This window comes from Pinus tabuliformis, chromosome 4_1, assembly GCF_031772625.1.
Source record: "Pinus tabuliformis cultivar Carrire ecotype Pingquan chromosome 4_1, CPIR1, whole genome shotgun sequence".
NCBI lineage: Eukaryota > Viridiplantae > Streptophyta > Pinopsida > Pinales > Pinaceae > Pinus > Pinus tabuliformis.
In genome coordinates this window covers 713,674,609-713,687,483 of record NC_142303.1, presented here as the reverse complement: position 1 = coordinate 713,687,483, position 12,875 = coordinate 713,674,609, and the positions used below count along the sequence as shown (strand labels likewise).

General features: G+C 41.4%; 1 protein-coding gene across 1 annotated transcript; it reads left to right on the top strand.

The window, feature by feature from the left end:
* The first annotated feature begins 12,029 nt into the window (after positions 1-12,029).
* LOC149178124 (uncharacterized) lies at positions 12,030-12,494 on the top strand. The gene has a single exon (XM_089421992.1). The coding sequence runs from the start codon at positions 12,030-12,032 to the stop codon at positions 12,492-12,494; it is 465 nt and encodes a 154-aa protein (XP_089278118.1).
* The last annotated feature ends 381 nt before the right edge of the window (positions 12,495-12,875 follow it).

The following is a 12,875-nucleotide window of genomic DNA, read 5'->3' as shown; positions in this document are numbered from 1 at the left end:
CGCACCCGCGCCCAGCGTGCGCCTCAACTCGTCGGTCACCCGCACCCACGCCCGGCGTGCTCCTTGACTCGTCGCATAACCGCGCCCGTGCCTGGTTCGCCCAGCATCCAACCGCGTTATCACCCGAGGACCTTACATCCTCCTCCACCTAAAATCGTTGTCGTCCTCGACAACATACCATCTTGGTAGTCATGCACCAAGATCATCAATGTCCATGATGTCAACTCCTCCACATACGGCAAACATCCCTGCAACATATGTAGAACTCCATCTCCACCATGTCTCCTCAGCAACCAACTGTCACCAAGCTCACCATACCAAGGTATACACCTCATCGGTATGTCATACATCAGATATCATCTCAATCCATGATCATCGACTCCTCTGTCACAATCTCCACTGCAACATCCGTGTCGACCCCATCATGTGTCATCATGTGAACCTCTGTCATGATACTCCAACAAGTGCTAACACATCTCTATCATGTGCCAACATCTCATCCCAACAGCAACATCATCCTGTACACTGGATCCCCTCATGACTCAAGCTAGTTGGGTAGCTAATCCAACCATACGCCCAAACCACAAGAATGCACATTCTTCCATCACCATCAGTCGTTTCTCAAAACAACCTGTCACATTCTTGACTCATCAAGAATCTATCCCCCATAAATGCAAACCATGTTTATGTCCATGGAAACTCCATCCCATCTCATTTGCAACATGTCATGATGCTTGATGCCAAGCCATCCCTACACCATCAGTCATACCTGCTCAACATGTTCTAAGGACTCACTGCCATGAGGAGCTAACAATGAGCCCCATCTTCTCATCCATCTAAGAAGATGTAGAGGGAATAGGGCCTGAAGGCTCTCCCTCACTAATCAACTTGATCCATCTATCAGGATCCTCAATCTCCATCCTTTGTAGATAAGCAACCCGGTCCTGTCCCTGAACATCCGGCCTCACATACACTTCCTCATCATCATCATCATCCTCAACCAACTCTAGCCTTCTTGACAAGTCTAAGATGCTATCTGAAAGTGTCCTGATGACCAATGACTGCTTGGTAAGCTTTGCCTCAACAGTAGACAACCACTTACTCATGTTTCCCATTCACTTCTCGTCCTCCATTTGCATCACTCCCAATTTACAATCAGGTCTTGTTACTCCAATGGTTGGCACACCAATGGGTACATCCTCCCTTCCATCATAAATGTAGAGCTTCCTCAAATGTGGAACAATCATAGCATCAAATTTTTTCATGAATTCCATCCCTAGCACAGCCTCATAGTCATCAATCCGCACTATAGTGAAATCAACCTTCCCTGTCCATTCACCAAGTGTAGTGTCCACCCTTTCAGCTATACCAAGAACTTCAATAGGAGGAGAATTGACTGTCTTCATCTGTGCCTTTGCCGGTACAAATTTCAGCCCAATCCTTCTCGCAGTATCTTCACCCATGAAGTTGTGAGAAGCCCCACTATCCACCATAGTGAGTACATCAGCACCTCCAACCTTCATCCGAACATACTCCAACCTGTTCCTCTCAGGATCTCTCCGAGAGACCACCTCTGTAGTAGCAGAAGCACCAAGTATTTGCATCATCCCCACAGAAGCTCCTTCATTCTTCGCATCATATTGTGCAATCGCAGCCACTTTCGGTCTAGAAGGACAATTCTTTACCGTATGTGGTCCAGCACATATCCAACACTTCAAGGCTTTCTTCGTCTTCGAACTATCATCCAATTTCAAAGCATCACCCTTCTTCTTCTCCTTCGGCTTATCGGACTTCTTCTTCTTATCATCAGAAGTCTCATCATAATGCTCCACCAACCTGTCAACGGTAGCAAAAGCCTCCTCAAGTGTTCTAATCCTCTGCCTCTTCACTTCATTTCGTGCCCAAGGCTTCAAACTAATAATGAAGTTGAACACCTTGTCCCTCTCCGCCATGTCAGGAAGTTCCAGAACCGCACTTGCAAACTCCCACTGATATGTCTGTAGGTTCCCGGTCTGCTTTATGAACTTAATCTTCATCCTTGCTTCCCATGTTTCATCCTGCGGACTGAAATGGGTCTGCAAAGCTTTCTTCATGTCATCCCACGAAGTAATGTCACCAGCACTGCCATTGGCAATCTGATCCATCCTCCTTCGCCACCACATCTTAGCATCCTTTGTTAAGAACTGAGCAGCTACCTTGACCTTTGTCTCATCATCAAATAGACCCAACCGTTCCAAGTATTGCTCCATGTCCCATAGAAAGTTGCCAAGAGTCTTTGCACTCCTTGTACCATCATAAGATTCTGGTTCCTTGACTTTCACATGAGGCACTCCTCCACCTGAGTTATGCCTCACGGCCTTCTTCAACACCGCGATCTCATCCCTGGCTTCGTCAAGAGATTTCTTCAAGTCCATGATCTCTGCAAGACCCTGGTCCCTTTCTTCTTCAACCTCCTTGACCCTTACTTCAAGTTGTGTACACATAAGATTAGTGTACTCGTGTTGAGTCCGGAGTTCCTCGAGCTCTTCCTTCATCTTCGAGTTGGCCTCTTGCTCCTTAGTGAACAAGTCCATCTTCTTATCCCAGGAAGTTTCCATAACCTCCATCCTCAACAACACCTTTTCCATAAGTGTGATAGTAGCATCCTGCACATGATGACTAGACCCAGCCTGAGATTCAGCTGCCATCTCTAACAGCTTCTTCTTCTTTTGCAATCTAGTTTCGACCATCCAACAGCTTCACCAAGATGCCTGCAACCCAAGTCCTTGATGCAACACTAGAAAGTGTTCACCAACCTCTTTCACCTGCAAGTACCTACTTCCACCGTCACTTCGTCACGAGCAACCCTGCTCTGATACCAACTTCACTTCGGTGAAGTTGTGTAGCAGCTTCAACCTTCAATGCCCGAATCAGCTGCTCTGATACCACCTGTCACGCCCCCAAGCCAGCGGTAGTCTTTCAACCGCTCTTAGCGAGGTGCGGCACCACCAAACACTTTCTTTTCACCAATACTTATGTTCGTGGACTACGCCTAATTCACTTTCTCTTACTTAGTTTGTGTTTCGCAACCAAGTATTATTATGTTTAGCCTTTATACCAATGAACACCCATACTCATTCATTATCAACAACAATTATAACAAGAACACAATTGCACAGTATAAAGGGAGGGGCAACTCCCTGAACAATGAGTCTGCCTGAAATATATATATTAATCAATCTTTAACAATACAAGCTTTTACATGTCTACTTGGAAGATACCAAGTTCCATACTTAGCCAAATTTACAATCATGACAAAATTGCCTCTATGCACACTTGCACGATGGGCGGGTGCTCACCCGAGTCACCAAGACACCCACGCCAAGACTTCGTGCACCCACAACCAACCCACGGGCACACCTTGCCCAACACCTTCGTCTTTCTTCAAGTGCGAGCTAAAACCATGCGCAAGTCCAACCTTAGCGCATGAGCTATGCGCTCATACCTTGTCCTTAATGCACACTTTACACCTGCACCTCTTATGCGAAGTTGCCTTGTTCGAATGAGTTGATTCGATGATGGTTTGAACGCTCCAAAGTGCATCCAATATATATGCATTGTAGTGGGGGTGGTGGCTCACCCAGCCGACCACCAAAACATGGTTTACACACCCTCCAAACGTGCTTGAACATGTCGGCCTGCCCTCCATCATGGGTCGGCCTACAATCATTTCATCCCACGCTCCATCGTGTATAAATCTCCCACCACAACCTTTGTCACATAAGTGTCGCAATGTTTCGTCGCATCTCCGTGTGCCGCAGCTCGTCGCTCCACCCGCGCGCCCGTCGTGTGCCTTAACTCGTCGGTCGCCCGCGCCCGCGCCCGGCGTGCGCCACAACTCGTCGCTCTCCCGCACCCGCGCCCGGCGTGCGCCTCGACTCGTCGCTCGCCCGCACCCGCGCCCGGAGTGCGCCTCGACTCGTCGGTCACCCGCACCCACGCCCGGCGTGCGCCTTGACTCGTCGCATAACCGCGCCCGTGCCCGGTTCGCCCGGTGTCCAACTGCGTTATCACCCGAGGACCTTACATTGCGACTAAGTAACATTGAGGCAAGTTCACGTGGCGATGGGAAGGTCACAAATCATGAGTGTATCAGTGTGGACTATGGGTGCGATTAGTGACTTGGGGAGAGGTCGCAAATTGGAAGTGTGAGTTGAGGAGAGGTCGCAAATTGGGTCATTATGCCAGTCATTCAAAAATAGTCTTTGAAGCATATAGAACAATTTCCTTGGAAATATCAAGGCGATGGCTTTGAAAACCAAAAGCACCGACTACCTGCATGGGATTCGTTCCACTCCATGGCATAGGCAAAGTAGTCAACTCCCATAAGATCACACCAAAGCTAGAACATCCCACTTTTTAATTCGATGGTGGCAGAACCTCTAGTGCCACCCATTTTGGCGTTCCTGCAGTTGACTTGGAAGACAGAACTATATGTTATTTCAAGCATGACAATCCAAAATCACAAACCTTGGCAACCCAATTTTATCAACAAGAAGATTTGGGGGCCTCAGGTCTAGATGAATTATTACAGGATTGCCACTATGCAAATAATTCATTCCTTGAGTCGCATCAAGAGTGATTCGTAAACGCCGCTTCTCATCTATCTGTAAGTAAGGGTGGTGGACTCAGTTAAAACAAAGATATTTGGAGGTCGAGTGACAACTCCCATAGAAGAATAATATGTGGGTGATGCAATCCTCGCATGATACGCACTTTACTGCAGAATTATTCTAATGCATCTCGTGAAAAATCTTGATCAAGACACTTCTCAACACCAACTCTCGTTCAATTCCACTCCGTATGATAAACTTCTCCATACAAACCACCATTGATTAGATCCCAAATTCATATTTCCAGCAAAATCAGTCGCCAAACATTGATACACACTCTCCATTGCAATGAGAACGTTTAACATGTATGCACTCCGATAGATTTAATATTTGACATATCCAAGGTGGTGTGCATTGGTACAATACATGACCTTTAGTTGTTACGAGGGATGGCCTCTTGGATGACCCATTTTCCACAAGCCCCGTCGTTTACTTTACAATCTCGTTGTATGGATTTTGGTAGGTCAAACGTGGCCCCAGCGCTTAGTTTGTATCACATTTGTTGGCGTGGTTAACATATTGGTCTTGTTTTGGCAGATTTGTGATGCATCCCATGCATTTCCTTCATTCATTATTTTTTTCTTCGGTTATCCCAGTGTTAGATCCCTTCCAACAGGCTAGGTCTATATATATGTTACTGGAATGAGCTTCACCATGTTTCATTGGAGTGTATTGTGTATTAATCATGTACACCCTTGTATGACCATTTTCACAATCTGCGCATATGTTGACATGTTGACTTCCATATCGTTATATACGTGTTGCTGCCAAGAGGTTGCGAAAAGAGAGTGAAATCCTTGTTCTTTCGCCCCGGTGTGCGTTGTATTGACACAATAACAATTTAATGCTTCTATATGCATGGTTCTTCCAACACGTAATCCTATCAGAGCGTTGAAACCATTGCTATGCATCGCCCGTCTCATCGTTTAAATTAGGGCAGCGCTATTTACTAAGTGTTGATCATGGTTTCTCATATGTGCGCTGACCCACTTAAATGATTAATAAAAAACTTAAGTGCGTTGGCCGATGTTAATGGCTTTGACATTTGGTCTGGCATTATCGGATGTGCTCTCTTTGCTTTTCCCTGCATAGCACAATGCAGCAATGGGTTAGTTAAATGATGCTACATGATAATGTTTCATAATTAAAAACTAAAATCTAGAATACGTAATCAGGATTAAGTGTTTGTAGATTATCTTTAGGACTCATCGCATTAGTTTTTAGAATTTCGACGTTTCGTTCGAACGTGCTTGAGGGAATATGAAAATGTGCCCAATTGTGATGTGTCGTGCACTAATTGGAATTTTGAGTACTAAGTCTTTATGCCCTAGTAAGGTTGGAATTTTGAGTACTAAGCCTTTTATGCCCTAATAAGGGTTTTTTTTCAAATAATGAGATATTCAAGCACGTGAATGAGTTTGTTTAAGGTTTTTTTTTTTTTCAAATAGTGAGATATTCAAGCACGTGAATGAGTTTGTTTATGGTAGGTGATATGATATGTAGTGATTCTTATCATGATGCTATGTAAGTGCGATGTAATAATGATGAGAATGCGTCTCTGGAGGGTTATGGGTTAGGATAAAACGTGAAGGCAACTACCATTTTGATAATATAGGGTTTTAAGGGTAGATAAGCACAAGACCATCTCCCAAACTTTAATGTAGTTAACAAAATGAGAGCCAATATGAAGTCTTTATCCATTAATAGAAGGTACCTTCACTAATTATGATGCATAATATAGAAAGATAAAACTTCGACGTTGCATGAGACACTTGTACATTAATAAGATCGATATCCACAATAGAACACTAGGAACAAATATCATATGCATCACACAAGCATAAGGATCAATAGAGTCAACAACGACCATGTTAATGCCAAGTTTTACTTATTCAAATTCTTAAGCATAATCCTTGAGACCTAGACAAGCAGATGGGGACCAAAAATTTTGGTGTTAGGCCAAAAATTTGGGTGGGTGTTGTAGCGGCTAGAACACCATATTATCAAAATTGATGCGTCTCAATCTTTTGCGTGATATCCAACTCTCTTCTATCTTTCCCAAAAAGCATTTTTCTCTTTATGTTCCATCAAAAATGTACACATTACCTGAATTTAGGTTAGCCTTTTCCACCATGTTTTCTGTATTAGCATTTCTAATTTCACATTTTTTGGAATTGAATGTGAAATCGTACCCCTGATCACACATTTGACTGACAATCAAGAGATTATGTTTCAATCCTTCCAAATAGAAAAAAAAAATTGGGCCTTATTTCTTCCATTATCTATGCATATTGTGCATTTCCCAGCTATTATTTCCGATGCATTGATACCAAGTAGCATTTTTCCTCCATCTTCTTCCTTTAGTTTAATGAATTTACTCTAGTCTCATGTCATGTGTCTCAAACATCCACTATCAATATACCATTTTTTTTCTTGTTTTTGGGCATATAACATAAGATTGCACTCTTCCTTCTTCTCATGTTCCCTTTCCCATACTCTTGGACATTGACTTCTAAGGAACATTATTCCTTGCCTTGGTTTTGAGACGTTTTCACACTTATTTTGCAATCTCATGCTTTCTGCCCATAGTTGTTGCATATGTAGCATTCAATTTAATTCAATAGAGGGCAAAAATAATTTCCTTTTATAATACCAGTTTCATATGTACCTTTAGGTTTTGCACTTAAATAGTCGTTCATTGGAGTCTTCAAAAATTCTTTTCTTCCATAGTCTCATGTGCTCTATAATCAACTTCTTTATGGCCAAAGTTATTACATGACTAGTAGTATCCATAAAAGAAATTATCTTCTCAGAAGTGAAACATGTATCTTTCTTGCTATCATAGAGAGGGAAATAGGATGAAAAGGGAAAATAAAACAAAATAAAATAAAATAAAAATCCCTAAACCATTGGATCCTTGTTTGCAACATGAATATGGAGTAATCAATAATCAATTTAGGCACCTTTTCCCAATAGATATCTTGGGCATACAACTCCCATTGATGTTCCTTGTGACATGTTGCAAGTTGAATAAGGAGGGACATGGCTAAGGGTTAAGGTCTTGACAAACATACTTCTCGTCATGAAAATCATATTCAAAAGAGGCAGCCAAATTTGGCTCATAACATTCACAATCTATGGAATCTAAATATGAAATATGAATGATATCAAAAAGAAGTGAAGATAGTTCAAACAAATAAATAATCATACCTTCTTGATCATCACATGGAATTCAAGGCTCATTTCTAATAATATCCCCTTATGACCTTTATTTGATTCATGATCTTCTTCTTCAGCTTCTTCCTCAACATCTTTAAAAGAATCATAGATACATTCCTTTTGGAGGGTTATAGCCAAATATTGAAGGACATCCTCAAAGGTTTGAAAGGTTGGTCCCAAATACTTAAGAAAATTTTCAATGAGTACCTTAATTTAAGGGATACTTTTAGGTTTGCAAGAATATTTAACCCATTCACATTGATTTGTCCCAAGAGAATTATTGAATAATTTCATGAGAGCATCCTCATGAACCATATTTATCTTTGAAGCATACTTAATCAATTTTATGATAGGATCAACTACTTAAGAAGGATCACTATTTTGGAACATTTGACATATAATTTGTACCATAATGATTAGGATGTCCAAGAATATCCTTAACATCCACAGCAGGGTTCATTAAATGCAAATCCCAAGTATCCATTTTTATGAAAATCAAATATGAAATCGCCAAGGTGAATTTAAAATGCCTTCAAAGATGCTTGCTTCACCCTACAAACATGGAAAGTTGTAACTTCTATGAATACCTTGGTATTTTTTCTTTCAATGGAGTCACCAAATGAGAAAAAAATGCCTTTTTATGGGATAAACTTTATCAATAAAATGAAGCTTAGACTTTGGATTACGAGGAGGCTGACTCAACTCCTCCATAGCAATATCGCCAAAGATGTTTGTAGCAAAATATAGTAGGGGTAGTGAAAATCCTCATCGTGTGAGGACCAAACCTTATAGAAACTAAGAGAAAGGGTTTCCACTATCACCTCAGTTCTCCTTCTTTTTAGGGGATTTTTAACAACAAGGAATGCTTCCCTAAATCACCTAGAAATATACTCTAATACTAGAGCTCAAGGTGATGATTAAATATCAAATGTTTCATAGAGTACTAGTAAGGCCTCACATGGATTAGGATTATTATGTTATGGTTCAAATACTCTAAGCATTGACCAACAAATAGGATACTATAAGTTAGGGCTTATATCATATGCAATGATATGGCATTCAATATCATATAGCAACCTTAAAAAATGTCTAAAAATGATATTTAATAAAATAAGGATCAAGACATTCTAATAGAGTCTAGGTTTAAGCTAGGGTAAATTATTATATGGCTATTAGGTATGCATAAACAATTATAAAAGAGTGTTTTAAACACTATTTAGGAGTTTTAGGTTATGCCCTAAGCTATATTTTTCTCTTGGAAAAATTATAGAGGCAATTCTTATTTTATCAACCACCAGCATGCATTTAAAATTTAACTTTATTCACAAATTATCCCCAAAAACCATAGTGTCTGCCCTATTGATGCAGGAGCATCCAAATGAAGAGGCGACAGCTAGGAAATATTTTTGTTCTGTTTTAATTTGTTTCATTTAAAATTAAGGTTGACTCAGCCATTGTTAGTTCTTAAATTAGACAAACAGATTAAGTTAGGATTAGTTAAGAACTGTTTGAAGAAACTATTGAGAAATTGTTTCATAATTGAGGAACAGTTCCTCGAACTGTAAAAAAAAATTGTTAATGATGTATTGAAAAGGAAACAAGAAACAAGAGTAGGGAGTTAGCCAAAATGAGAATGTGACTGTAAACCTACGGTCAAGTTGTAAGTAGAGGCCACTGATAATAGAAGATCGGGCCAAAGATAGAGAAATTATGCAAATGTGTGTTTATACGTAGATTCAGTTCCAAACTGTGTAAGTGCGTGATTCAAACTTGAAATGTTAAATTATGTGTGTATCAGAGATTATGTGTAATATTTGAATGTAGGTGGAGTCGCGCAGTGAAGGAAGAAGAACCATGAAATGACCTAAGTCGCAGAGAAACATTGAAGAAATGATATAAAACCCCAAATCAAAAGGAAAAGCGAAGAGGCGAAGTGATGATGCACAGACACCGTTGGATTTATCAGATCAACAGATAGGGTTCAGTGGCATAGAACTGAAATATCACATCGCAACGTTTCGATCATAAGGAATGAACCTTGGGCCACTTGAACCAACGATGGCGATTTGCGACGAGCGATATCATCGCTAACCGTTGGATCGAAAGGTTGGATCAACGGTGGAAGATCGTCGCGAAGTATCACATTGCAACAATCCAAGGGGGAGGGATTTAACATTGGCGGTAGCGATTACGAATTGCGATTGATGCGATCAGCAATGTGATCGCATCGCAAAACCCCATGATAATGTATCGGCCGAGACTGAATGCGACATGCGAAGTTAAACGAACCTGATAAGGAATAGGCATCAATGTATAGCGTTTGGAATCCGGCGTTATCGCATATCGAAGGAGAAGGAGTTATGTATTGTGTGACCGTGGCCAACCCTGATTGCGATTAGCGATAAAGGGGAGCCCTTGAGAAATGTGCAAAGACTATGGAAAAAGCGGGAAAAGGTGTGTTACACATGTTTTATGCGTATTTCCTTTATAAAGGTTTTATAATAATTATAGCACCGATTTGAAGGATTTATGTGGTAAGTCCAATATAACCAAGGTTAAAGAGGAGTGGTTATATATATGCGGGATTAAGGACTTAAAGCGTTATAAAGGGTTATAGAGTTCCGATAGGATGAAATGGTGAAGGGAAAGACTGGGTTACTGAATTGAATCATTCCACAGAGACTGGTTAAAGGGGCCGTAGCCATTAAGGTTTGAAGATTGGTGCATGCAGGTATTTGACGGCATCATTTTGGTATCAGAGCTGGTTTTCCTTCTCTTAGTAAATATGGAGGTAGGAAGAAGGGGTCGAGGAAGAGTTGTCAAAAGAGCAGCAAATGAAGAGTTACGAGAAGAGATTAGAAATTTAACTGCACGTTTGGCAGCAGTGGAAGCAGGAAGGCGTAGAGATCCGGAAGGCGGGGATGACAGTGAGGAGGAAAACATAGCCACGACAGATGGGTCAGATGACGAAGGACCCGAAATTAAGCTATTGAGGTCAATTTTGTTGGCTAGCAGCAATCCAAGACCAGAGCTCTCTAATTATGATGGCAGTTTGTCCACAGAGGCCTTGTTAGACTGGATAAGTGAATTAGATAAATATTTTGAATATGAAGAAATCAACGAAGACAAGAGGGTCAGGTTTGTTGTCACCAAATTGAAGGGACATGCAGCATTATGGTGGGACAGTGTACAAGTAGAAAGGAGGAGATTAAACAAACCATTGATTAAAAAATGGGACAAGATGGTTTCTAGAATGAAGAGAAAGTTTCTGCCTAAAGGTTATCAGATTTCCTTTATAGACAGGTACAAAACCTGAAGCAGAGAATGATGACTGTGAAGGAATATACTGAAGAATTTTATAAAATTAACCTAAGAGTTGGTTATGTAGAAGATACCCTTGAGAAAAGAGCGAGTTTTGTGAATGGTCTACGGATGGAGATACTAGACGAAATTAGCATTCTTTCCCCTAAGACCATGGAGGAAGCTTATCAGAGTGCTTTGAAGGTGGAGGAAAATATTGCTAGGAAACAGAATGCCAGAAGAGGACGTGGTTCTAGTAGAGGTCGAGGACAGACCTTGGCAGAGGTAGGACTGCCAACAGCAATGAAGAGGGTAATAGTTCGAAGACTTCGGGACAGAGTGAAAGGGAAGCTAACACCATAGGAGGAAGGCCATACCAGCGAGGAAGTGGTAATGGCAGAGGCAGAGGAAATGCCTATCAGTGTTACAAGTGTCACAAGTGGGGACACAGGTCCTTTGAATGTCCTAAAAATGAACAAATTGCGCAAAGGGGAGCATATGTCGCTCAGCCCGATGAAGCGGAGGTACCGCCACAAGAGGTGGAAAATATGCCAGAAATTGGGGAAGCCTTGGTGTTGAACAAGGTATTATTAAAACCAGCTAAGGAAGTAGCTGATTAGACACAGAGGAAAGAATTGTTCTGGACTGTATGTAAGTCACACGGAAAATGCTAACAGTGAGAGCGATGATAATTTGGTAGCTATGAAGATGGTGGAGAAACTGGGTTTGAAGAGAGCAAAACACCCAACTCCATACAGGGTGTCGTGGTTGTAGAAGGGACACCAATTGTTAGTTGATGAACAATGCGAGGTAGATTTTCAGATAGGCAAGTACAAGGATAAGGTGACTTGCGACATAATGTCGATGGACGTGTGCCATATTCTACTGGGAAGACCATGGCAGTACGATAGAAAGGTAGTCCATGACGGAGTGAAAAATTATTACAGATTTGTCAAAGATGGGATAAAGCATACCTTGGTACCCATGAAAGAAGAGGAGACAGCAGAAACAAGTGGAACGAAAGCATTTATGCTAGGAGGAAAGGATTTTTTGCGATGGATTGAGGAGAGTGAATTAGGTTATGCAGTTGTGAGAATACCAAGGGCAGTGTTAGTACACACCAACCTTACTGATTTACCTGTGGAGATACAGAACATGCTGCAAGAATTTAGTGATATTGTGGTAGACGATCTACTGGACAAATTACCACCGAAGCAGAGCATTAGTCACCATATTGATTTTATTCCAAGAGCCAGTTTTCCAAACAAGGCTGCTTATTGGATGAGTCCGAAGGATAATGAAGAAATATGGAAGCAGGTGTAGGAGTTGTTGGGTAAAGGACTGATTCGGGAGAGTTTAAGCCCTCGTGCAGTTCCAACTGTTTTAGCTCCCAAGAAAGGAGGTGAGTGGAGAATGTGCACGGATTCCTGGGCCATTAACAAGATCACCATCAGGTACAGATTCCCTTTGCCTCGGATGGATGATATGATGGATTATTTGAGTGGAGCAACGTACTTTTCAAATATAGACCTAAAAAGCGGCTACCACCAAATCAGAATTAGAGAAGGCGACGAGTGGAAGACAGCTTTGAAGACTAATGAAGGCTTGTACGAATGGTTGGTTATGTCATTTGGGTTAAGCAATGCCCCTAGCACGTTCATGTGATTGATGAACGAGATGCTAAAGGAATTCATTAGTAAATTT